Source organism: Cynara cardunculus (assembly GCF_001531365.2).
Source record: "Cynara cardunculus var. scolymus isolate 2C chromosome LG 13, CcrdV1, whole genome shotgun sequence".
In the NCBI taxonomy this organism is placed as follows: domain Eukaryota; kingdom Viridiplantae; phylum Streptophyta; class Magnoliopsida; order Asterales; family Asteraceae; genus Cynara; species Cynara cardunculus.
In genome coordinates, this window is record NC_037540.1 from 240,558 (window position 1) to 265,996 (window position 25,439).

General features: G+C 34.7%; 3 protein-coding genes across 4 annotated transcripts; 2 read left to right on the forward strand and 1 right to left on the reverse strand.

Annotated features, from left to right (window-relative positions):
- Window positions 1–258: 258 nt before the first annotated feature.
- Window positions 259–9,723, reverse strand: LOC112526033 (DExH-box ATP-dependent RNA helicase DExH17). The gene is made up of 26 exons (XM_025136406.1): window positions 9,656–9,723; window positions 9,015–9,198; window positions 8,494–8,655; window positions 8,183–8,420; window positions 8,037–8,073; window positions 7,918–7,964; window positions 7,759–7,796; window positions 7,582–7,603; window positions 7,264–7,476; window positions 6,871–7,027; window positions 6,730–6,781; window positions 6,433–6,504; window positions 5,838–5,887; window positions 5,608–5,725; window positions 5,463–5,526; window positions 5,311–5,394; window positions 5,046–5,171; window positions 4,475–4,671; window positions 3,924–4,112; window positions 3,565–3,816; window positions 3,197–3,246; window positions 3,065–3,082; window positions 2,506–2,588; window positions 1,756–1,954; window positions 1,616–1,653; window positions 259–848 (listed from the first exon to the last, which is right to left on the reverse strand). Exons 1-26 carry the CDS (start codon window positions 9,721–9,723, stop codon window positions 259–261), a joined length of 3,348 nt encoding a protein of 1,115 aa, XP_024992174.1.
- A 3,553-nt stretch (window positions 9,724–13,276) lies between these two features.
- LOC112525891 (4-coumarate--CoA ligase-like 1) lies at window positions 13,277–16,990 on the forward strand. The gene is made up of 6 exons (XM_025136207.1): window positions 13,277–13,705; window positions 14,468–15,043; window positions 15,748–15,946; window positions 16,026–16,171; window positions 16,251–16,318; window positions 16,682–16,990. Exons 1-6 carry the CDS (start codon window positions 13,277–13,279, stop codon window positions 16,926–16,928), a joined length of 1,665 nt encoding a protein of 554 aa, XP_024991975.1. The 3' UTR covers window positions 16,929–16,990.
- A 3,705-nt stretch (window positions 16,991–20,695) lies between these two features.
- LOC112525335 (squamosa promoter-binding-like protein 10) lies at window positions 20,696–24,090 on the forward strand. 2 transcript variants are annotated; one of them, XM_025135423.1, is made up of 4 exons: window positions 20,696–21,571; window positions 21,647–21,783; window positions 22,169–22,390; window positions 23,596–24,090. In XM_025135423.1, the coding sequence occupies exons 1-4, from the start codon at window positions 20,907–20,909 to the stop codon at window positions 23,913–23,915; spliced, it is 1,344 nt and encodes a 447-aa protein (XP_024991191.1). In that variant the 5' UTR covers window positions 20,696–20,906; the 3' UTR covers window positions 23,916–24,090. The 2 variants fall into 2 exon arrangements, with proteins under 2 accessions (XP_024991191.1, XP_024991192.1); XM_025135424.1 differs by having other exon boundaries at window positions 22,298–22,390.
- The last annotated feature ends 1,349 nt before the right edge of the window (window positions 24,091–25,439 follow it).

The following is a 25,439-nucleotide window of genomic DNA, read 5'->3' on the forward strand; positions in this document are numbered from 1 at the left end:
TAAAAAAAAAACACTTATTAACTTATTATAAGTCAGAAGAGTTTAACTTCTTCAAAAAAAAACTGCTTATTACCGGTTTGGCACCGGTATAAATTATTTCTCCAAACACTCAAAAATGCTTAATAAGTCAATAAGTTGTTTTTATAAGCACTCTCAAACACCCACTTAATCCTTCATGTGAAACTGAAGTTCAAGCATGCAAAAAGGAATCATGCAAGAATGCAATTTGTTAGTCTAAGGTTTATAGCGTAAAAGCAGTTAAAGAAACGAAAACACACTCTTGAAACCGAGAAATGGATCTGTTTCACCTGCTGTTGCCAATGAACAGCTTTGCCTCTTTGCTAAACCTGGAGACTTTTCTTCATTATTTGCTTTGCCTTTAGGTTTCACAGCTTCTAAATCTAAAATAGTTAAAGTTCCTTTGTGAACTTGATCATTTGACTCTGCACCTGCAGATAAGTCAAAGTCAAAGTCAAAGTCAGGAATGGATGATTTGGTAGTTAAGCTCTTGATTTCATCGACTCGAGGGAAGCATTTGGATTTCTTTCTTATATGCTCGAATATTGTGTCTCCAGTTAGCATGTTGGATCGAGTGCTGGTTCCTCCATCTGGCTCGCTTGATTCTTCGCTTGAATTATTGGAACTTTCTAGAAGTTCGTTGAGTACAAGCTGTCGGTTGTGGGTACGCTTTCGGATCAGGCTTAACGTCTCCAGGGATGGCGGATGTTCAGTACTTGGTGTGGCTGCCAAGAAAGGTAAGCTCTTGGCCTTTTCACGTATGTGATCAAAAACGGTTATCTCGGTAATGATTTTGCAATCATCATCATTGTTCTCGACAACACGCTCACCTGCACGTTTCAAGATGTATAGCATTCTTACTCGGACAAAAAATGATACAATTTTCTTAGGTTTTTTTTTGACAAGTTAGATAAGCACAGTGAACTTAGGCAATGTTTGACAACAATAAGCTAGTTTGAGCTTATTGAAAAAGTTTCGTTTGATTAGCCAATAAGCTAGCTTCTTGAAACATTACTTCAAGTTGTATTTCAATAAGCTTAAGGGGTTCTATTTTTTCCAATTATGACCCTCATAATTTTCCACTTTCTTATATTTAATATAAATCATTTTATATTGTCATCTAACTTTTTTGGAAGTATATAATAATATTTATATATAGCAAATATTCTTGCACATTCCTCCTCAGCAAAGGTGAGGAGATTTCAATTCTTGACCTCCTGACTGGGCTCCATGGTGACCCGGGTACCACTAGCCAATGACCCTTTGGTGTGTGATCTACCTGTAAGGCTGATACCGAGCCGCCAATGACCCTTTGGTGTGTGATTTAGCCTACCAACTAGCTTTATTACGGAACATGACTAGTTTATTGGCTAGATTATTAACCAGTTTTTTACCGAACATGGCTAGTTTATCGGTTAGTTTATCTGCCAACAGCCGCCAGCAGCCAACTTATCACTAGTTTGCCAAAGATAGCCTTAAATAACAACTGTACATAGAGATTTAAGATGATGCTAAACTTGAAAAATGATCCATATCAAGAAAAGCATGAAAGCCTCAAAAGTCGGTATGGAGAGTATTGTAAAGTCTTAAACTTTACCTTCATCTGAATCTTCATCCAATAGTTTGAAACTGGGCCTGATCTCCAAATCGAAGACAAAATTAATCAAAAAAACATAATACTAATAAGTTATACAAGTTACAGACAACAATGGTGGTTGTTGAGGGTTAAGAGCATACATGGAAGCTTCTTCAGTTTTGGATTTTAACGACTTCTGAGGCTTGCGAGTTGGGGATTGAGGTAGATGATCATTGTCAGGATCAACTATGTACACATTGCTTGGCTGAGGCAAGGAGAGTTTCTTCATTCCATGATCATGATAGATATGGGAGTTGATATCCTTCATGAGTATAACCTTCTCGTGTATGTCAATACCAACTGCATGAACTTCAACCACCAAAATGAGTGTGAATTCATAGGGCCTTTTGGCCTAGCAGTATCCGGTAACCCAACCTTCCTAAAGGTGAAGGGTTCCAACCTCACCAAAGAGCAGGAGTGTGTGTGAGGATCACATGTGATATGGGCATTCTCATTCTTTTAAGAAGTGGTGGTATTCTCATTTGAACCTCCACCCATATATACATGCGGCAAATCAAATGAGAACAACGAAAAGGTTAACAACCGTGAAAACCAGTTTTCATCCGTCGTTTCACATTGTGAATTATTGAAATGCATGGGAAAATACATGGTTCGTTTCACAATGTCATTATTTTTAGTGTCTACTTTAAGGATTTTTTATTTCCCATTGTGAAAGAATATTGTACATATACATGCATTGTTTTACAATGTGAAACAAACACATGATGATCCGTGGTTCTCACGGTTCTCAACCTTTTGTGGTTCTCATTTGGTTATGTCCATATATCTATTATATATATTATACTTCAAAGAAGGAATTAAAGAAGATGAATCAGAACATGGAACTTCACTGAATTCTTCGAAAATTAGATCTGCCTTAACAGTTAGCTTTCCTTGTAGAGGGCTTGTAACTAATATTGTTGCACTATAAGGGCTGCAGTCAGATAACCAACAAACATATTCATAAACTGTAAAAAGATGAAAAAATAAAAAAATTTGACAAATAAAGTTAAAAGTGGCCCAGAAAATACTTAAAACATAGATTCTTGCACGTACTTCTTGCAGATCTTTCGCTATGCTTAGTTTGGGGCCATTTACCAACAAATTGGTTAAGCGCTAATCGGGAAAGAGTGGGATCTAAGAGGTTTGATCTAGGTACATGGTCCCTGAAATGGTGGCTGTTTACCAAGTGTTTTGTAGTAACTGCTTACATATAAAATACCTTTATCATCTTGTGTTGACCCTGTAAGTGAAATAATAATATTGACTGGATTGGTGCTCGGTCATCACCATCGGTCAGACAGCCTTTAGGAAAAATGGAAAATTAGGTGGTGCTGATCGAGTCACCCATGCTGACCATTTCAGCACTGGGACTCGACACTGTACTTCACAGAAGAAACATGTCCATACCTTGTAAATTCTTCCACTCTGCAGTAACAAGTTGTAGAATAACGTCAAGTGCCTATTGCAATTATACATCATCATATAGCAACTGTGGTTCAGCTTCCACTTGATCCTTTGAAGCAAATAAGCCGATATTACCTTATTTTCTCATGGAAAACTATCATGTTATCTTCCTCTGTGGCAACAACCTGTGAAGAAAATGGAAGTTCTATTAAATACAACCAAAACTAGTTGTTCCACGTTTAGAGCGACAATTAGACGGGGACATAACAAGACTGAGCAAGGCAAAAAACTGCATTTTTGTCTCACCATAATAAGGTGGAACAAAAAATAGGGAGATGAGACAATATAGGTAAATTACTAAACTACCCCATGTCAAATTAAAATCTTTCATAATTCTTTCACCCCCTACCATACACTCGCCAGTCCTGCTCGCACACCAAACGCACACTAAAGGTACTATTTAACAAGCATTGTATTGTAAAAACATATTCCTGACTGCATACCATATCCGCATAATGTCGTTTAGTTGCTTGTGGCGATTGTGACAGTCTCGTTAATGTCATAACCAGCTTGGACTTCCCATAATTTGGACATGAAATCTCCTCAACCTTCATATCAACTTTTGGTGGAAGTGAAAGCAATGATTCCTTGATATGGTTACCAAATGGGAACTTTCGACCAGTAACCATCTCTATTTTTCTTGGGTCTGCTTCAGAAAGGGTCTCAAATGACTTCACTCCCATAGATTGTAAGGCCTGGACATAAACAATAGTTAGGTGGGTTATGAGAGTATCATCTTAATTACACACAGCAAAAGAATTTAATTTTGGTGTAAGGATTTTGAGAATTTTAGAACGAATACCTTTGCAGTCACCATACCGATGCCAGGCAATTGTTTCAGCAGATACGGACTGTCTTCCCAGAGCTTTTGATGTAAAGATTTCGCTAGAAGGATTGAATTCAAAGCTCCTTTATAATTCATTTTATATATAAAATACTCTTTCATGCATTTCGCAATTCGACACCCATTTGAACAAACAGAGTTCATGTCCTGTAGATGGCTAAATGTTAGATAAAGACATGACAGCAAGAACTTAGACAGATTCAAATGAGAACCATAAATCTTTTGAGAACCGGTATATGCATATATACATATATATACGTATGTATATATGCATTGATGCATATACACTATCAAAATATGTATTATCTCAATGATATATTCATCGGCGTATATATACACACACACATTATATATGCAAGTACATGCATTGGTGCATATATTCATTGAAATTCTTATAGCGCATATGCATCAATGTATATATGGGTTCTCACAGTTCTCAAAATATTTATGGTTCTCATTTTAACTTTCCCCATAGAAACTTTATAACTGTAAAAAAGTGGGATCCTGACCTGGGTAAGAGACAAATCATGGGCTAAAGGATCTCCAGTCAAGCAATCATTTGCCAAAATAAACAACTTCTCTTCTCTGGTTTGTATGCGCCTTTTCTTCTTCCCTTTATCTCCAAGGATGTGAAAACGAAGCCTACCATCTTTATCGGTATTTATGTCATTTAGGAGCTTCTTCTCGTTCCGCCTCAGTTGTATCCCTTCATTCGAATTTCCAGTAATTAAGTCAGTTTCATGATATTATTTTAAGAGTCCGACATAGGCTAGACTTGGACTATTTCTCATCTATATATGTTGGAACCTCCCAACTCTCCTCAAGGGTTCTTTTGGAGAGCAATTTGGCACATACTCTCACATGGTATTAGAGTCAAGGTCTACCACTCTAGGGGCTCAGACACTCTGTTTGTGCCTTCTAGCCCCTGTTGGAGGAGGCATGTTAGAGTCCCACATCGGCTAGACTTGGACCATTATGTTGGAACCTCCTTTCTCTCCTCAAGGCTCTTTTAGAGAGTAATATGGGGTTCCACATATTCTCATATTTTCATTAGATACAAACTTATAAACAAAAACATACATGAAATTTCCTCTGCTCGGCAAACAATATGAAGTGCATCTTCTATGCTGCAACTTGAAGGAGCTTTCATGATGTGTTTCATGGTGTCAAATTTCAAATAATACTTTGTCATCAACCTTCCAGGTTCTGTGTACAAAAATGTGGATATTTGTTCAAGCAGAGAAATATCTGAATATATATATATATATATACACACACACACACATATATATATATATGTGCACATGGAAATTGTATGATTATAATGATCTTATAGATTAAATACCAAGAGGCTTCAAAAGAAAACCATCTTCGTCGGTCCAGATCATTTGGTAGTGTGCTAACTCGTTAACTTTCTGAACACAGACCTCTGCAGTACATGAAATGAATCAGAAACTGAGATGCAGAAAAAGTAAGCTGATTTTCGTATTAAAGTACCTTGTATATGCTTCTCTACATGGGTATTAGATAATCCTTTCTTTACAGCATAATTTTGAGGGTTCTAACATCAAAGGGAAAAGTTCAGCAATATATAATTAACAAGAAATAAGTCAATAGTTTATTGGTACATTACATAAACAACCTTTTTCATTCTCACATACAAATATGAGCATTTCATCCATTCTATTGCCCTTGTTATATCTGGGACAGTCAACTGAACTACCTCTGCAGCTAGATGCTCAGTAACACAAGAAAGTAATCTGAACAGAAAATGGACCATATCAACATCTTGTTGGCTAGCATGCATCAAGCCATATAATTTTCAGAGACTGTAATACGCTTGAAAATGAGTTAAAAGATCATGAGACTTACTGAGATTCAACCAATTCGCATCCACCTAGTAGGTTCTCATACAAATGAACCTAAGATCATGTTTATAGAACATGTTTATCAGAATAAGTGGAGTAGATCACCATTTGATAATGATCATTGTTTGATACTCAGATTCTACAAATACACATCCATCTAGTAGTTTTCTCTCTAAATATGCACCCTTCTTTATGTCTATATATATAGGGGGAGGTTAAAATGAGAATGGTAAATAGTTTGAGAACCTGGGAACCAACTATTCATTTGTATTCATGATGATGATGAATGTCATGATAGATGTTCATTATGAAAAATACTTATAATGAAAAACATGATAAAATGCATGATATCATGAGTTATGAAAATACATAATAAAATGCATGATATCATGAGTTATGAAAATGCACAATATCTTGATGAATAATATTTATCGTTATTCAGGGTTATTCATCATGAATAATACATGAAATAGTGGGTTGTCAAGTTCTCAAATATATGTGGTTTTCATTTGAACTTCCCCTATGTGTGTATGGGTGTAGAAAGAGTATATATAATTATATATATATATATATAGAGAGAGAGAGAGAAAGGAGGGTACAGTTTCTCTTCTTGTCATGATTATGACCATTCCAGTATCATCAAATGGTGGGCGGCCTGCCCTCCCACACATCTGCACAACCAAAAACAGCAGATTATGCTCTCATAGGGAAAGGTACCAGTAGATTGTTAACTCCAATGATGTGAAGATAGATGCTACAAGAAAATAATGTAATAATGAACAGATGTATCCTAATTACCTACCATATGTAGAAATGTTTACGTCCTGATAGCAAAGTTATTCTGATGCACACTTCCACAATTATACCAAAAACAAGTGCACAGATAAGTGTCAAACCTGCAATATCATTGATCTATCATATTCCATGTAAATCCCTTTCTCCTTGTTGCTGAAGAAAAGGAAAGATAACAAGTATGAAAACAGTCAGGTGACTGGAACTTAGCCTAAAAATCTTAAGAAAAGTAGATCTGGACTTACAAGTGCTGTGTTGATTTGATTATAACCATATGTGCTGGGAGGTTAATTCCATGGGCAAGGGTGTTTGTGGTGCATAGAACTTGAAGATCACCATTGAGAAAGAGGCCTTCAATCAGATTACGATCCTTTGGGGAAAGTCCACCATTGTGATAACCAACTGAGCAATGAGAAAGATCAAGGAAAGATAAGTTAGAATGAACATTGTCAACTTTATCATTATGCAGTCCCTTTGTATTACTTGCAATTATTATTTGCCTTTCAAGAAACTTATTATTTTACTACTTGTAGGAATATGAAAACTTGCCACCAAAAAGGATGTGTATTCACTTGCAATTATTATTTTCCTTTCAAAGAACTTATTATTTCACCACTTGTAGAAATATGAACACTTGCCACCATAAAGGATGTAAGATTGCATCTGTTTGTCACCACATGAAAGTGAAGCTTCCTTCAACCTTTCCTGCTGATCCCTGCTTTTGATGAAGGGGTTTGAATAACCATGGGTCATTACTGTCTGGGACAGCCGTTGTGCTGCTTCTTGTGCCCCCTTTCTAGTAGAGCAAAACACTAGTGCAGACTTTCCACTAGAATATTGCATAAGGAGATCTGCATGTCAGTTTTTAGGAATTGAGAAATTTCATTGTGTTCATTATAGAGGTCTTCTCACCAAAAGAAGTTATGGACATAAGATTCATAGAGGTCTATGCTCACCAAATATGTAATTTTGAAGCCGCTTAATTATAGAAGAAAGATAATGAAAAGAGCCAGGAAATTTGTCAGTATCAACATTATTTATAGTAGGAAAGATAGAAGTGATTTTTAAGGGAAAGATTGAATATTAAAACCTTTATAGGAAACCATTAAATACAATAGCACGATGCACCTTACCTTCTCAAACAGAAAGTCATTTTTGGCTGGAGCATAGCCTGCAAGAAAAAACTTCAACGTTAAGCAAATGCCAAACAAAAACACAGCAAGAACTACATGCATTATGAATTTAAGGCACTTAAGAAAACAATCAAAAAGAACAATGGTGATTGGGATTACCGAAAACTTTGGTAGTCAACTTTACAGGCCTCATTTCCTCACCAAACCTATACAAATGGTAAAGAGTCATTTCGTTAGCAGAGATTGACACCCATCCATTGCATGCTATCAGATAATACCTTTTAATTCCTTGGATAGGAACCATAAGCCATTCAGCTGCAAGAGCCAGACATGGTCAATGATTATCTGGTGGCCTCAATTACCAAAAGATTACGACAAAGTGTCACTAATTTAGAGTCACAATAGAACAAATAGATAACTTTACCAAGGTCATCAATATTGGGGATTGTTGCAGAAACAGCTAGGAAACGCACATGGGCCAATGGACTTTTTCCCATTTGAGGACTGCAACTAATCATTTTGATTCTACTAACTATTGCCTCTAGAGCTGCTCCACGAGGATCATTTAACAGATGAACTTCATCAATAAGTACTAGCGATATATCACTAAAAAAGCTTAGGCCACCATCTTTGATGCCAAACCTAGTCACTGCATCGAACTTCTGCAGATGAACATTATATAAGTATTACGTAAACAATGGAAAAAGAAACTGTGCAAGTAAATCTATATACGACCTCAGGAGTAGTCAGGACAATGTCTGCCTCTTGTATATTCCTTACACTGTAGGATTCATTATCCCCAGTAAGCTCCAAGCAATTTATCCCCCATGACCCGAGCTTCTGGTTCCAACTCCGGAGCTTCTCTTGTACCAAAGCCTTGGATGGGGATATATATATCTTCACACGAGAAGATAAAGCTAAATAAAGTAAAATCCTCACTCTTGCTGCCATAAACTATTTATAACAAATTATGAGCAACAATCACTGAAGGATAGAGTTTCCACATATGTAAAGGGTGAAAACAATAGATGCTCAGTATATAAATCAGAACAGAGTTTGAATCGGCATGAATATGTTATATATTTATGCAGCACTGGTCTGGAAAACTTAAAAACTTCATCATCTCAATAATTTCTCAAGCACTAGGGTGATAAATCTTTTGATGATCATTGCGGACATAATTCATTTCCCAAAGCAGACAAAGCAAAACTTGATCTTTTACCCAAAAAAATAAAATAAAAGCAGATGTAGCCTACTGTTTTTAGAGTTCCCTTCATATGAATAAATCTTCCTTCCTGGGAGATGAACTTTGACAGAAGCCTCAATATGCATAACTCAAAAAGCACCGTCTTCCCACTGCCTGTTGGTGCTGAAATAACCATGTTCATATCGGAGTGGAAACAAGCAGAAAAACATTCACTCTGCAGCGAGTTAAAATACCTGTATTTAAAAGAAATCGCAGACGAAAAGATGCTATTATTACATCTAAAGAGAGACTATCACCAAGAACAAGTAGCAAAGTGCCATAGGGGACATGAAAAATAGATAACGAAGCTTGAAAATATAGAACAAATCATTATTTTTCTGTTATTGGAAGTAGATTTGGCATGAGATCTATCTTCAAACTAAATTATCTCACTACTTGGGATATTAGTTAAACTGCAATTCAAGTGATGAAGTATTGGAAATACAAAAGGTAGAATCTAAATGCATAACTTGAGATACAAAAAATCAACCTAATAGGTATCAGCAATTGTGCATCAATTCACTACTCTATGTGATAACCTGAAGTAGTGATGCATGTAAACTACATCCGAGGCTGAAAAAAGTCACAACTCACACATGTCTACATAACTAATTCCGCACACATAGAAAATCATTACTATTGAAGGCATACCTGAAACTAAAAGTTGAACGGAAGGGATCAGGTAGATCTGAGACAGACTTAAGTGAGTATGAATCCATAGATGAGCTGATTTGCTATTTAACTGCAAAATAGAGGAAAATCGAAACAACATAAATGTCTTGGACTTGCAAATTACAACCAACAAAAATTATTGGACTAATTCGAGATCAAAATTATATCCGTGTTCAAGGCACTTGACTTGATAGAAAAAAGATGTATATGAATGCAATTATTTAGACAAAAAAACGTCAGCATAAATTGAAGAACCTGAGCTTGGAATTTTTCTGGAAAACTGCACGAGAGTCACAGAGACTTGCACGAAGAAATGCAGAATACTGTGATATTGCAGATTTGGCAAGTTTTAATGGTATAAACTCCAGAAAAGTTGTGGTTGATTTCACGTATGTTCATATTAGAAGCAAATGGTGATGTAGAGTTCTAATCGGATGAAAAATTCATAACCATGCCGTCCTGATCGATTTCGACTTCTCAAATTCTAATGAAACAAGTGGTAATAGTGTTCTTCTCAATTGCATCTGGTTGAAAAGTCTGACGACGAGCTTGTAACTTCTGTGAAGCACATTAAACTCCAGTATATTACTCTAAGACATAACCAAGCCGATTCTTTACCTGAAAATTTATCGTATGCTCCCCTGATTGATCGATACGAAAAGCACTAGAACGATGAGTTCGATTTGAGAAATTGAAATGCAAATCAAAGTATGTGCGACCTGAAAACAGCAAGTTTTTGAAAGCGAGTATATGTAGGTCGTGGGACTCAGACGGTCGACTAAAGATCTTTTGGCGGGATCTTGTATTGCATTACTTGTGATATCACGAGGATATTTAAAGATTTTCTAAAAAAAACTCAAAATCTTTTAAAATATTTATATTTAAGTCCAAATAGATTCTTTAATTATTTAGAGTGAATTAAGATTTTTGTTCTAAGATTATGATTTTCATTCTTATAGTTTTGACATTTCGTTCCCAATTATTTATAATTTATTATTATTTTCTTTCTTTATTTGATTATTTTTATTTGTAGTTAGTTACATGAATTTAAACACAAAGTTTTAATAAATTGTACATACACATAAGTTACTTGTAATCTTGAATTTAAGTAATATGCATCAATAAACAGTACTTCATGCTTAAAAAATAGTTATTAAGAGTTTTTATCAAATGATTTATAATATAGTATTGATTAATCATTTTGTAAATACAAATCTAAAAGAGGGAAAATAATACTTGCAAGTTGCAACATAAAAATAAAAATAAATGCAAACATTTTTTCCGAAGCTTGATCCAAAATGAATCATGAAGAATTTTGGTCCATAAAGTAGCACAAATTTTGACACACAAAAAGGGTATTTTTAGACATGTATAATTTACCACCTACATGTTTAGAGTTTGTGGTATGAATTCATTACCAATACCATTACCAAATACCAAATATTAATTGGGCCTGGGCCTTACACATATTTAGCCCATAACTAACCACCAAATAGCTGTAGCACTAGCACAATCTTTTCTTAAAATCTTCAATCATGTGTCTGTGCGTTACAATTGAAATTGATAATTTTACTGTAAATCAAGAATAAAAACTTAGTGTAACTATTAAAATTCAGAAATTTATATATAAACAATGATTACTAAATATGCTAAAGTATATTGATTTTTTTTTATGAAGCATAGATCTTTAAATATTTAACACTCTTATTTTTTATAATAAACGGACAAAAAAGAAAAGAATCATATGCTTCAAAGGCATTTGATTGGTGCTTTGAAACCAAACACTTGGATTTTTTTTATATGCAGGGAGTCGTCTACACTTTTTATCGTTTGAATTAAGTAAGAGAAATCAAAACTTCAAAATATTTAAGAATATAAATCCTAGATAAAAAAAAGACAAATATAAAATATAAAATTATCGATGAAATCCATTTCAAGATTAGATTGCATTGAAAATAAATATTTGTTTTGATTGAAAATTACTTATTTGTACACTTACATAACTTAAAAGAAAAAAAGAAAAGTGACAAATGAATAGAAATTCAAAATGTGAGAAACACGATCGAACATGGAAACTCCGAGGTTGTCGACTTTGGTAGCATGAATCTCTCATCTTGAGGCGAGAATCACCGAAACCAATAACATAGATAAATAGGTTGTAAGAATAATTTGTACATAATACTTAAAAAATTGTACTCAAAATAATTTTAAGAGTTTATGAAATTTGTACTTAATGCTTAGTAGATCATACTAAAGGAATTTAATTTTTTTTACCCAAATGTTTCATAAGGCTATTCTACATAGAAAATAGAAAATTAGTACAATTCCTTATTTTCTTATTGAAAATAAGTCCAAAATTCACAGAGTATATTATCGTATGTTAGTAAGATTAACATTTATCATATATTTGAATGCCTTAATCAAGTAGTTTTACTAAATTCAAACTTGAATTTTTTTTTAAAAAAAAATAGTTGCATGTATACAATAATAATGTATATATACTTGAATTTTAAATAATGTTAGAAAAAACTCGTTGTGACAGCTATCGTGGTGCACCATAACTTAAGGCTTGTGTCTCACGCCATGTTACGCATATGACGCGCTATGACCTAATGCATGGTTTTAAAAAAAAACATTTTTTTTTATTTTTCTTACTTTTTTGATGTGTTATTTGTTAGTTTCTAATGTATAACCTAATCTAAATTATTTAACATCCTTGATTCACTGAGTAATAGTAGGAAATATATGTTTATATGTATAATAATCTATATGATATAAAGATTTGTCGTCATAAGTCACGCCTCCGTGGCTCCTAAGGCTTGAGGCTTAATGCCAAGCCACGCGCTCACGCCATTTTTGAACCTTGATTTAAAAAAAATATGCATCAATAAATGATATTTTAATAATTTTAATCCCATACTTTGTTAATATAGTATAGATGGCGGGGGGCTGTTTGTTTGGTTTTCCATTAAGTCGTGTATGAATAAAGTTGTTTGTATTAATTTGTCTGTATAGATTGAGAAGGTTTTTCTTTGGAAAAATCTTTCATAAATGGAAGAAACAATGTTCTATAATTAGAAGAGACAAGTTTAGAAAAAAACTTGACTTTCTAGATAAAGTTCGTTATAAAAGCTTACTGAATAAGTTGTTTTATATATTATTAAGTCACTATTAAATAGTCATGTATAGCCGATCGAATAAGTTGTAAGTCTAATTAAACTCATTACATTGCTAACAAGGGAAGGAAATGGACCCAGTTAAGTGGCTACGGTGGCATGCTCCATCGTTAACTAAAGAATTTAGGTTCGTAAAAGATACAATTGTATTATTTTAAAAGGTACAACCGTATAAAAAAATCACTAAATTCGTCCACCCTATTAACAAATATACCCTTAAATCTTAAAATGAGTTAGAAATGATTGGAACACGTTTGGGTGGGTATGGAACCGAAAACATGACTCAACGATCTCCAACCTATACAAACCACCACGATAATCCCGCCTTACTCCTAATCTCATCCTAATTTATAAAACCTTCCACAATTCCTATAAATCCATTAATTCTTCCATCCTCCATTTCATAGCATTATCAATAGCAGCCATGGCCAAAAACACACAAAATTCCACAAAAGAAGATGACGAAGAAATTGTTTTCCAAAGTCGATACCCCTCCGTCCCCATTCCAGACGACCTCACCTTGCCGGAGTTTGTGCTTAAGGATGCAGAATCCTACGCCGACAACGTAGCATTCGTGGAGGCTGCCACCAATAAATCTTACACTTATGGTCAAGTTGCTAAAGACGTAAAAAGATTTTCAAAGGCCTTGAGGTCCCTCGGCCTTAGAACAGGCCACGTAGTCATTGTCGTACTCCCCAATATGGCCGAATACGCAATCGTGGCTCTAGGCATAATGGCCGCCGGTGGTGTGTTTTCCGGTGCGAATCCGTCAAGCCATTCGTCTGAGCTCAAGAAACAAGCAGAATTGGCAGATGCCAAACTAATTGTGACCGATGACCACACTTACAATAAGGTAATTGAATGGTGGCTTGAGTATAAGAAATAAATATGGGAATATTTTTTACAAAATCTCATTTTGTTGTCTAGTTCATTGCTTTCATACGTGAGATTGTGTGTTCAAGTCTCTTATTACAAAAGAATTCATAAACATAATTGATCTGAAACTAAAAGTTAAAAACTAAGAAAATGACACTAACAGGATTGGAGCTCGGGTCTGGGTGGAAGAAAAGTTTAGCAAAACCCTACCAAGAAACTTGTGTTCTCATTGTAGCTTCAAAACATATACAATGACACACAACAAATTAATACAGTGACATTTTTCACGACCCTATAATTTTTTATACTACGACGGATGAACAATAAAATGGCACGGGGCACCCTATGCTCTATATTGAGTCCGTCCATGGCCAAAGTTGATAGGTGGTTTAACCTTTTAGGCATATTTTAACCTAAATTCGGTTTTTAGTCAATTCTTAAATAAACATATCCGTGGGGATTGGTTTTCGACAAATAAAATAAAAAAAGAACCCTTATGCATACTCGCAAGGTTTCTACTTAAGGATTTTTCTTTTTCTTTTTCTTTTCTTTTTAGCCAAATACCGATCCTGTATGCATAAGGCTTACGTAAGAATTAGTTAAAGTTGAATTTGGGTAAAAAAGATTGGCTAAAAAGAAAAACTTCGCTGATTGGTTATCTATGTCAATTTCCCTTATTCTCATGTCCTGTTGATTTTAACTATAGTTTTGTTAATGATATATCGAATTGACATAACAGGTGAAAGAATTAGGGTTACCAGTGATCATACTTGGAGAAGGACGAGTAGCAGGAACTATTTGGTGGGACGAATTGCTGGAAGCGGCCGAGCGAGCTAGCAACAATGGGATCGAAAGCGTGGTGAATCAAAGCGACCTATGTGCTCTTCCATTTTCGTCTGGGACCACGGGGCTTTCCAAGGGTGTAATGCTAACTCATCGGAATATCGTCGCCAATTTGTGCTCTACTCTCTTCAGTGTTGGCCCTGAACTCATCGGAAAGGTGACGATATTAGGTCTAATTCCTTACTTCCACATCTACGGACTCACCGGAATCTTGTGCGCTACGCTTAAAAACAAAGGGAAGGTGGTGGTGATGGGAAGGTACGATCTGTCGACGGTTTTGAAAGCGCTGATCGAGCATGAAGTAACTTTCGCGCCAATTGTTCCGCCGATTCTTTTAGGCTTGGTTAAGCATCCGATCGCCGAAGATCTTGAAAAGCTCAAACTCCGATCGATCATGACAGCTGCGGCGCCTCTTGCACCGGAGATTTACGAGGAATTCCAAAAGAAATTCCCTCAAGTAGAAGTTCAGGAGGTAATGAAGTAAACGGAAACACAAAAATAACTATAAATTAGACACAAAATATTTTCTTCCGATTGTGGGTTATTTTCAAAATTCTTTTAAAATAGTCAATCTTATTAATCATATTATTTTTTATCATCAAATGCTCGTTTTAGCTAAATTAGAAGGTAAGTGTAAACCAAGTTTCAAATTAACAAGATTTGAAAATCTTGTTAAGTGGTCTACACAAATTGAAAAAGATTAAAAAAAAAAAAATTTGCAAAAAAAGGGTTTTTTTTTCCTTATGGATTTTGCTAAATATGTGGGTTTTTTTTTGTGATAATTCATAAAAATTAAGATCCGTTTATCAATCGCTTACCGGAAAAATTCAACACTACAACTTACTTACCGGGTAAAATTTTAGTCCACTAAAACGGTATCGTATAAAACAATTTACCTAATAAGTGTTAACCATGGTAAGGGTCATCGTCTTCATTTACCGGGTATAACTCTCGATCCATGCATTCGTTCTTACCAAATAAGATTATTGGTTTTGTCATACTCATCCGATTAGGTAAGGTAACTTGGTAAGTGTTTAACCCCCCGGATAAGTGTTTAATAAATGATCCCTTATACTAGTTTCACTTTGTGAATATCTTAAACGTGTGTAATGTCTTGATTAATTAAGTGACTGCTCCAATTAATTAATTTGATTATACTGTATAAATAATCGATAGGCTTATGGCATGACGGAGCATAGTTGCATAACGCTAACCCACGGAGACCCAAGAAAAGGACATCACATAGCGAAAAAACGATCGGTTGGCTACATATTACCCAATCTAGAAGTGAAGTTTGTTGATCCGGATACAGGTCGTTCTCTACCTTCAAACACCCCAGGAGAAATATGTGTTAGAAGTCAATGTGTCATGAAAGGTACAAATGAAATATTAAATCTCACATCAGATTCAGTTTAAAAAAGAATATGAATTGATATGATGATGAATTAATTAAGGTTATTACAAGAATGAAGTGGAGACTGCTCAAACAATCGATGAACATGGGTGGCTTCACACCGGGGACGTTGGGTACATTGATGAAGAAGGTGATATCTTTATCATTGATCGTATGAAGGAGTTAATCAAGTACAAAGGATTTCAAGTAAGTTTTTACTAATTAATTCAAACTTGAATTAACTAACAACTAATCTATCTATGTTTTGATTGACGAACGGATACAGGTTGCACCGGCTGAATTAGAAGGAATACTTCTAGGACATCCTTCAGTGGAAGACGCAGCAGTCGTGGGGTAATTCTAAAAAACACGTGTGAAAATATAGTGTTTTTCTAAAGGGTGTCCCAGACTAATTGTGACTGTAATAAATCAACCACAAATAACTCTGTGGTCACAATTGTTGCGTACGTCTGGAATCGAACCATGAACAGATGAGAACACATCCTCTAGGATCTCAATCACTACGCCACAACCCATTATGAAAATGAATTGTCTATACAGTGTTGTTTCATATGTGAAAATTCAAAAAAAAATTCTTATTGTAAGAAAAATCTGTCTTGAATGTTTTACATATGAAACAATAGTGTATTTTTACATATGGAATAACTTTATAGTTAAAAAGGTAGTTTTATAATGGAATTTGATGGATTGATGTAGGTTGCCGGATGAAGAAGCAGGGGAGATACCAGGGGCAAATGTGGTAATGTGTAAAGATGCAAAAGAGAGTGAAGAAGAGATGATGAAGTACGTTGCTCACAATGTAGCACAATACAAGAAGGTGAGGGTGCTTCATTTTGTAGACAAAATACCAAAATCACCCTCCGGTAAGATCATGAGAAGGCTCATCAAAGACGCCATGTTGGACAAGATTACCAAATCTCAATCTTCTGCTGTAGCACAATAAACATTTCACACAATCCACAACCAATAATCTAATTACGTAACACTTGCTTTTATCAAAAAAATGTATTACATTTCAATAAAATGATACATATTTCTATGGGTGACTGCTTATTCCTAACAACCCAAACTATGATGATTCCATTTGCATCAAAAGCCAATTATAATATTTTTAAAACGTCAAAAGCTATTGTTAAACTCGATGATTAATATTCTAAGACGGCATAAATAAATTAGTACAAGTATGGTTAATGATAACTGACTGTTCTCAAGAACTCGAACCCGAAACAACTAAATATTAATCATTACATTCCAGGATAAATATTAACTGAAAACATAGATCTTAGGTTTTAATTAATATAAACTATTATATGTAAATTTATCATTAAGATGCTCAAATAAAGGAGTTTTTTTTTGAAAGGCAAAAGGAAGGGTAATCAAATAAAGTCTTGTTAGTTTTATTTGTTTTGTGTTTTAATAATAATATCTTTTGTCCTTGATGACTTCTTGTGACAATTTCAAATAAAGGAGTTTTACATAAACAGTTTTATTTAATAATTTAATCCTAATCCACATCGTGATCTAAGTAAAGCCCGGCAAAGCATGCCCACGTATCTTCCATTTACTAAAAACAAGGTTTTGCTCACACATAAAAACGAAAAAGTTTACATTTCTATTTTTAACATCAAACCCCAAAAGCGTCAAATGCTTGGTGTCTTTTCACAACTTTTATAGAAAATTTTATCATTTAGTTAAATATTTTTATGTTTTATTTTAATTAATCAAGAAACTACATTAATTATATATTTATAAAATTGATAAATTTATTTTTAATATATGGTCTCATGGACGAGTCGAAAAGGCAAACTGTATAAACAGAGTTGCCCGTCCACTTCATGGAATTAAAGTAAATTACAAAAAATTTCACGTGGTTATATGAAAATTACAAACATGGTCCCTCAAATAATTAATTACAATTTGTTACGGATTAGATTATTGGGTCTAAAACTTTTGTTTTTACTATGTTAAACTTGATAAATTACTTGACAAAATCATTGTTTGTTATCTCGTAATGTCATTGTCTCCTCGTTCCTACATGCCATTTTTTTAAAAATCAATGACAGTCGGGGGAGGAAGAGATAGGGGATTTGGGGACATAGATGAGGATGAGAGTTTGTAGAGGTGGTGACGACAATTGTTTGTTGTGTAGGGATGCCGGTGAGGATAGTGAAGGGGTGAGTAGGTGAAGGGGAGGGGGTTGATTTAAATTTTGTGCATTTTGTGCTTATCGACACGTTGATCACATTTTTACATATGATTTATAAACTTATGCATTGAGAAAAAGTAGTTGAAGAAAAGACAAAAACACTTCCATTTAATGAACCTAAAATTAATGGAGTTAGAAGGAGGGAGTTGATCATGATAAAAATGAAAACCACAATAATCATCCTGCCAAACTATAAGAGTTGTGACGTAGTGGTTGAGGTTCTGGAGGATGCAGCGAAATATCTCATATGTTTATGGTTCAATTCTAGACGTACATAATAATTGTGGCTATTGAGTTAATCATGACTAATTTCTTGCGACCATAAATCACCATGATTAATATAAACATATTTCAAAAAAATAACCATCCTAATAATTTTGATATAACTATAATTTACTTTAAAAGATTACAAAATTCCAAAAAAAAAAAAAAAAGCAAAAAGAAAAAACAGAAGAAGTTAACCTAAAAAAGTCTGTCTAGCGAGTACATCTTGACATTATTATGCGGACCTTTGTACCTGATTTTAACTCACCCGCCACTTTCACACCCTTTCTGTAGATTTGCATTTTGATCCATCTCTAAATATAAAATTCGTTTTATGCCCCCAAACCAAAATTAACTTATATTTTACAACTCCAATAACTTTGGTAATATAAACTCCGATAAAAAATTGATTATCGTCAACCTTAATTGATCTTATATAGGATCTTCTTCTAAAGACAACAATACGAGAAAACATTTTTTGACTCACTCAACGGTTAGGAGTAACAAAGGGTCCATAATGGAACCCGTAACCTGTCTTTTTATTTGAACAAAATTTTCCTATCATTTGCCAACTTGGCAATTTAAATCACAATGAAAAATGAAAGCAATTTGAATGAAACTTAACTAAGAGATTGTTTGGTTCAAGTAGGAGAATGAAAATTTGGACAAAAATAATGATAACAAGGAATAAAACATTTTTATTCTCATCGGTTTAACCTCAAATGAAAATTTGAACTTCTAAAAACTCATTATATTACATAAAACCAAATAATTTCTTTTATTATTGATTGTTGTGAAGTAGTTCTAACCAAACATCCTCAAATCATATGTCAAAAAATTTATTTGTAATTAGTCCTATTATCTACAGTAAAGAATCGTATGTTAACGAAAATTTATCATGTGTTTATATATGAGTCGTTCTAAATGAAGTATAGTTATAGTATTATGATTTATATTTAATAAAAATGGGTATTGATAAATGTGTTAAAAAATATTATAAAATGATAATTTTATAATTTAGAGGGACGAAAGTGCAAATTACAGTTTGCTTAATATTTTTTTTGCTCCCTTCCCCACAAACACAGTAAAAAAGCTGTGTGTGGACAACCCCGCCATTATTATACTCTCTCAACCTGCTTTTTTCTCTCTCTAACTTTCTTCATTTGGTAAAGTAAAACTCCTCCGATTTTCCTTCACTTTCGTGGAATGTTGCAGACTCTACCCCTGATCGGTAAGCTCTCATTGCTATATATACATATATATATATATATATATGCATACACTCACACTCATACATGCATTACAATCTTCTCATTTTCAGTTTTTTCTCCTCAAGTTTTTGGGAATTCGTAAGTACAGACGTTAGGAAACGTGCATTTTTCAAGCCGATTCAATCATTCTGATTAGTATTATTATTATTTTTTTAGTCGTTGTTTACTGTTTCAATTTAGTTCAAAAGTTAGGATTTCCCGTTTTGGAAACCCTAGCTTTGGAATTTACCATATGTTTTAAAAAAAAGGAATTGTATTCGATGGTAGTTATCTTACTTGTATTAGTGAATGATTGTTTATTAATATTAATCTACTAATGAATCCTTTCAAATGTGCATGAATAAGTGAAAATTCAAATGAATGAATTAGTTTCTATATGGTTTGAGAATGTAAATGATTTCTCCCTTTTTCTATTACTTCCTAGCTAGGGAAAACGACGTTTCAACGTCAGGATCAACCGATATCTAATCGAACTGCGTAGTATTTTTACTTGTTCTTAAATGCTTTCCATATATGATGGGGGACCGTCGTTATTCTGTCATGCAATGTCCGCACTGTATTGTGTTGTCTGGATGCTAAATACACCCTCAAGTGTTGAAAGATTCGAATCAATACTTTCTCAAAAATAAACCAGGTCTGTTCTCCTGTGTATATATTCAAGGACACAGCCGAGTGCAAAAGAGTCTAATGGTTCGGTTTTGGTACTCTGGTGGGAATGTTTGAAAATAATCCAACACTTCTTGGTCGCTACTGTTGAGTCCTATTCACTCTGTACTTTGTATTTGTTGTCCCTTTGGGAAGAAAGTAAAGGGGGTTCTTTTATAAGATTCCTCTTTTTCTTTTCTTCTTTAATTTCTCTCTTTCAATTATTGGGGTTAGATACAGAAGAAAACAAAACCAAAGAAAAAGAGAGAGACTTTTCGTCACCATATTATCATGGAAGCTTATAATCTGTAAAAGTGTTATAATTTCGCCATAAAGCTTGCAGGAAGTTTGGGAACATTCCACTTCATCTTATCCACTGAATTCCGCTTGTGTTGTTGTTCACCAAGTAATTGATATTCTACTAATTCCAATTAGACTTTCCCTTTTCTTTCTTTTAGATATCGTGGATGTAAGTCAACTTCCACTTCGTGTAAGAGGACCAAGTGAAAGCATCTGAAGAAATCGTCTCTGGGAAATGGAGTGGAATACGAAGTGGGACTGGGAAAATCTTGATGTATTCAATTCGAAAGGTGCTGCAAGTTCTAAAAAGTTGCAATCGGCTTATTGGGCGATCGGAGAGGGTGAGGACATAGAGGGGTCTTTTAACCTGTCTGGAGTTGTTGCTGGAGATGGAGGTTCTGCATCTGATGTAGGGAATAACTCATCAACAAAGAGCTCAATATCGGCTTCAACGGAATCTTCATTCAAGGATGGTATGAAAGGATCCAATATTTCATTCGAGGGATTTGGATGTTTCCCTGATTCTTATAGCAAAGAGAAAGAGTTTGATAGAGGTGAGCTAAATGTTACTTCTCCTCTAGAGGCTTCAGTTTGTTCTGGTGAACCATTCATTGGTTTGGAACTTGGGAAAAGAACATACTTTGAGAACACTTATGTCAAGAGCAATAACAAATCATCCTCTATCTTGGGTATTCCTGTATCATCTGTATCGATGGGGAAGAAAGTTAAATCATCTTGCCAAAGTACACCTATTTCCCATTGTCAAGTTGAAGGATGCAACCTTGATCTCTCATCTGCTAAGGAGTACCATCGCAAACATAGAGTTTGTGATACTCATTCCAAATGCCCAAAAGTTATTGTGGCGGGTCTTGAGCGTCGTTTTTGCCAACAATGTAGCAGGTCAGCATATGCAACCTTGGTCTCTCCTTGATTTCATCAACATATCCATCTATAATTTCTTTGCAATTGGTATAGATTTCACAGTATGTCGGAGTTTGATGACGAGAAGCGAAGCTGCCGAAGGCGACTTTCTGATCACAATGCACGGCGTAGGAAACCACAGCAGGAACCAAACCAGTTTAACTCAAGGAGTCCTTATTCATCATTCTATGGTACTGAATCCATCTTCGAATTAACTTTATGATCCCCTTAATTATCATGCTCTGTCAGGGGATGTTTGGTTTGGTTTGGTTTGTTTTTCATCAAGGATAAAGTTTTCTGTGCGGATTAATCTGTCTGAATAGATTGGAAAGGTTTTTGTTTGAGATGGGTTTTTTTCATAGATAAAAGTAGCGTGTTTTTTAATTGGGAGGGACATGTTTGGAAAGACTTTGGCTTTCTGCACGAAGCTTTCCCCTAGAAGCTTACTGAATAAGCCATTTTCTGTATCATTAAGTCACTACCAAACGATCATGTGTAGCTTATCGAATAAGCTGCGAGTCATATTTAGCTCATTAAGCTGCTAACAAACAGACCCTTATGCTTTTATATATACAGATACTCATCTGGTTCAAACTAGACCTGCTATAAGTTCTACTTGGGAAAGCACATGCAATTCCAAGTATTCTGTGGTACAAGTGAAAGCTGAAAATTTTGGGGGCTTTGATGTGTTGTCTCATTCTACAGGAGTTCAATTATCAGATGCTCTCAACATGCCTACCCTTGCTCTCAATAGATCGGTGCCATCCAAGGGTGCCAGAGCCGAGATTTTTGATTTAGGTTAGTTTTCTTGCTTTCTCTCTAGATAAGTAATCTTTTCTTCTCCGGAATGCTTGTCATATATGCTACTTGATTAAACAATAATTTGTTTCAACCTGAGAACCACTAGCTGAAGTCGGCAATATATAACTATCAAATTCTATATTGAAACAGAAGCCTACTAATCATGTCTCCGGAGAAGATCAATTCTTAGTATATTCTTATTAGTAGTTGAAATGTTTCTTTCCTAAATTAAGTGCTTTAATAGTAAATGATAGCTTCCGAAAATCATAGCGGATGGTTTGCACAACATTAACCTTAATGCGTCTTGAAAAGATGGTAAGAGTGGCCTTAATAGGAGATGGTAGTGTCTGAAAATTGCAGAAAATGGTTTGCTCTGTGCCAAGAATCATAATGATACTAGGGATAATCGAAAACCTACATGCATGCAGCTTAAAAAGATACCGTTGCTCTAAGTTTGTTATGAAGACCTAGTTTCTGGTGATTTACGTTTAATATGACAAACTTGTAGTTTCCCATCATAATATTTGGCATATGTTGGCCCTTTCACGTGTTGGGTGCAATTTGATGCATATGGCTGGTGTTTGCTCCTTAAGCTTAGTGGCAAAACGAGTGAATTAGGTTTTTAACCATCGTCCTTGTGGTTTCATTGCAGACTAACCTTTATCCTTGCTTAAAGGCAAAAAGAAAGACTACAGTATATGCCCAGATGGCTGATTTCAGGAAATTCCTAACTATTATTTTGCAATGAAACTTCAAATACGATGGTCCATAATCGGTCAATCCAACTTTGTTCAAACAAGTACAATTGTTGGTTTGCAAAAAAAACTACAAATACATTAACCGGAAAGCTCATTCACTCGAGGCAAAATATGATCCCTTGATGTTACGTTGGCTTAGGTTGCAATGTTTAGGGGTTTGCATGTAAAAGGAGGATGGATTCCAGTGAACCCTAACAACAAATGATGGGTTATTCATGACTTTTCTTTTTGAAAGGGTGTCCTGGGCTTTGCAGAGACTAATCCCGGCAGATTGTGACTAAACTCAGTGGCCAGGAATTAGACCTAATTATTCATAACTTTTCATGGACAGACTATTTTAATATAATGTTTGAAAGTATATCAAATATATTCACATGTCAGATAACAACTAGTTTCGTTGTTTTGGTATCCATGTCCGCGTTGGATGACTAGTTTCTTATGCAGGTTTCGAAGAACCGTTGTCTTCGAATGTAGATGCAGTTGATCTTCGACGTGCTCTCTCTCTTCTGTCAAACAATAATAATAGCTGGGGTTCATGCGATCCAAACTCCATAGTGCTCGACCATCATCATCGGATGCAGCATTCAGCTAGTCCCAGCATGCCTCAACCTGCGGTTCCCGCACTTTCTTCCCAAGACTACTGGCAGGCTGATCAGCAGTCCATGGATCCCAGCATTCATGTCAAAACCAATAACCATTTCCAGGAGTTCCAGATTTTCAAATCACCATATGAGAACTCCTTTCTATTCCACCCCAATGGATGATGTATCCAATCCCCTTGAGCTCCATTCTTAGGTTAAAAGATTGGACTGTTGTAAGAACCAAGAGTTGACTTTAGGCTAAATGCAAAGTCAACCCACCACGTAGACTTGATGTTTCCATTGATTCAACATTTTCTTAAAATGTAATTGTGCATTATTACTATAAAACGTTTTGATTAATTAATGCCTTTTTCCAGTGATGATACTTTGGGGAAAATACCCCAACGCCATCAGACAGCAGAAGATACGAGGGAAGGGTTAATTACATTCCTACCTATAAATTTATTTCTTATATAAATTAACATCAAAACCTACTTTTTACCGTTTAAATGTATAAATTGACTTGATTTTAACATCAAGATAGCATTATCCAAATATAAAAGTGTTGTGTTGGTGAAAACATTTAACATTTTGTAGTGTGATGCCTAGGCTAGCTATGAAGCAATTGTTACTGGAGATGTGTCCCATGTTCTATTCCCACAATTTGATGCAACCACAAGGCACATGTGGCTCTTAGGTAGATGCCAAAAATAATGATGGAAGTAGAAAGTAAGTTGGTATTAAATGATCATTGTACCCTTCCTTTCAGTAAATTGAATTATTGCATTGTGTACTTGGATTCTAATCAACTGAAGACGCAAGACATAATGCTCTGACAATTGTTCAAAACATTCACAGTGATTCATAAAGTGGGGTTCCCACTTCCCAATACATTTTGAGGGTTCTTGGAGACCAAGTGGTACATAAAGTCACATGTGTTGATATTTTACCCACATATCCCAACAAAAAGAATTCCTACATCATCCTGATTTTATACATGCATAGATGGAAGATACTATGAGAATAACAATTATGATGAAAACAATGAGTTTTTGTCTTCACTTTCAGTCATTTTTATATATATTTAATCAATCACTTTTGCATGCAGTTAAAGTTTCGATCATGATGATAAAAATAAGTAAATAAAAGTATACAAGTATATATGAACAATTTATTCTCACCTTCACATCATAACCCTACCCCCCCCTCTCTCTCTCTCTCTCTCTATATATATATATATAAAAGATTGAGTTTCAGTAAGAATGAAAGTTATGATGAGAAAGATAAGAAGTGATCTCTATCATTGGATCAATCCTAATTGGAAAAAAAAAAACACTAGATCAACACAGATGAGATACGCTATATTAATCTCTTCTAAAACATAATTCATGGGTTGTTTTGATCAAGGATCCAAATTTTTTAGCTCCTATTATGACACGATACTTGGTCTATGTATATACCCATGTATACAGCCCTACTTGCACATAATTCTAACAGGCAAAAAGAAGACGGTCAATAAATGCATCTTTTGGGTATAATCACATACATGTCTTTCATTAAATATTATTTGAAATACAATAATAACGAATGCAAATAAGTTGTTCGTCATCTAACATGTAAAACCTACTTACCATTTATGGTTTTCTTTACAACTCGCTATTCAGTATTTAATTTGTTTCAATCAAGGTGCAGAACCAAATTAGAATG

Coding starts and splice junctions, on each gene's coding strand:
- LOC112526033 (XM_025136406.1), bottom strand. CDS start 9,723: ATGGATTCATACTCACTTAAGTCTGTCTCAGATCTACCTGATCCCTTC. Junction 8,074..8,182: donor CCCCAATATTGATGACCTTG/GTAAAGTTATCT, acceptor TGGCTCTTGCAG/CTGAATGGCTTATGGTTCCT. Junction 5,527..5,607: donor TGTATGTGAGAATGAAAAAG/GTTGTTTATGTA, acceptor CTTTGATGTTAG/AACCCTCAAAATTATGCTGT.
- LOC112525335 (XM_025135423.1), top strand. CDS start 20,907: ATGGAGTGGAATACGAAGTGGGACTGGGAAAATCTTGATGTATTCAAT. Junction 21,572..21,646: donor TTTTGCCAACAATGTAGCAG/GTCAGCATATGC, acceptor CAATTGGTATAG/ATTTCACAGTATGTCGGAGT. Junction 22,391..23,595: donor AGCCGAGATTTTTGATTTAG/GTTAGTTTTCTT, acceptor TTTCTTATGCAG/GTTTCGAAGAACCGTTGTCT.
- LOC112525891 (XM_025136207.1), top strand. CDS start 13,277: ATGGCCAAAAACACACAAAATTCCACAAAAGAAGATGACGAAGAAATT. Junction 15,947..16,025: donor AAGTCAATGTGTCATGAAAG/GTACAAATGAAA, acceptor GAATTAATTAAG/GTTATTACAAGAATGAAGTG. Junction 16,172..16,250: donor TCAAGTACAAAGGATTTCAA/GTAAGTTTTTAC, acceptor GAACGGATACAG/GTTGCACCGGCTGAATTAGA.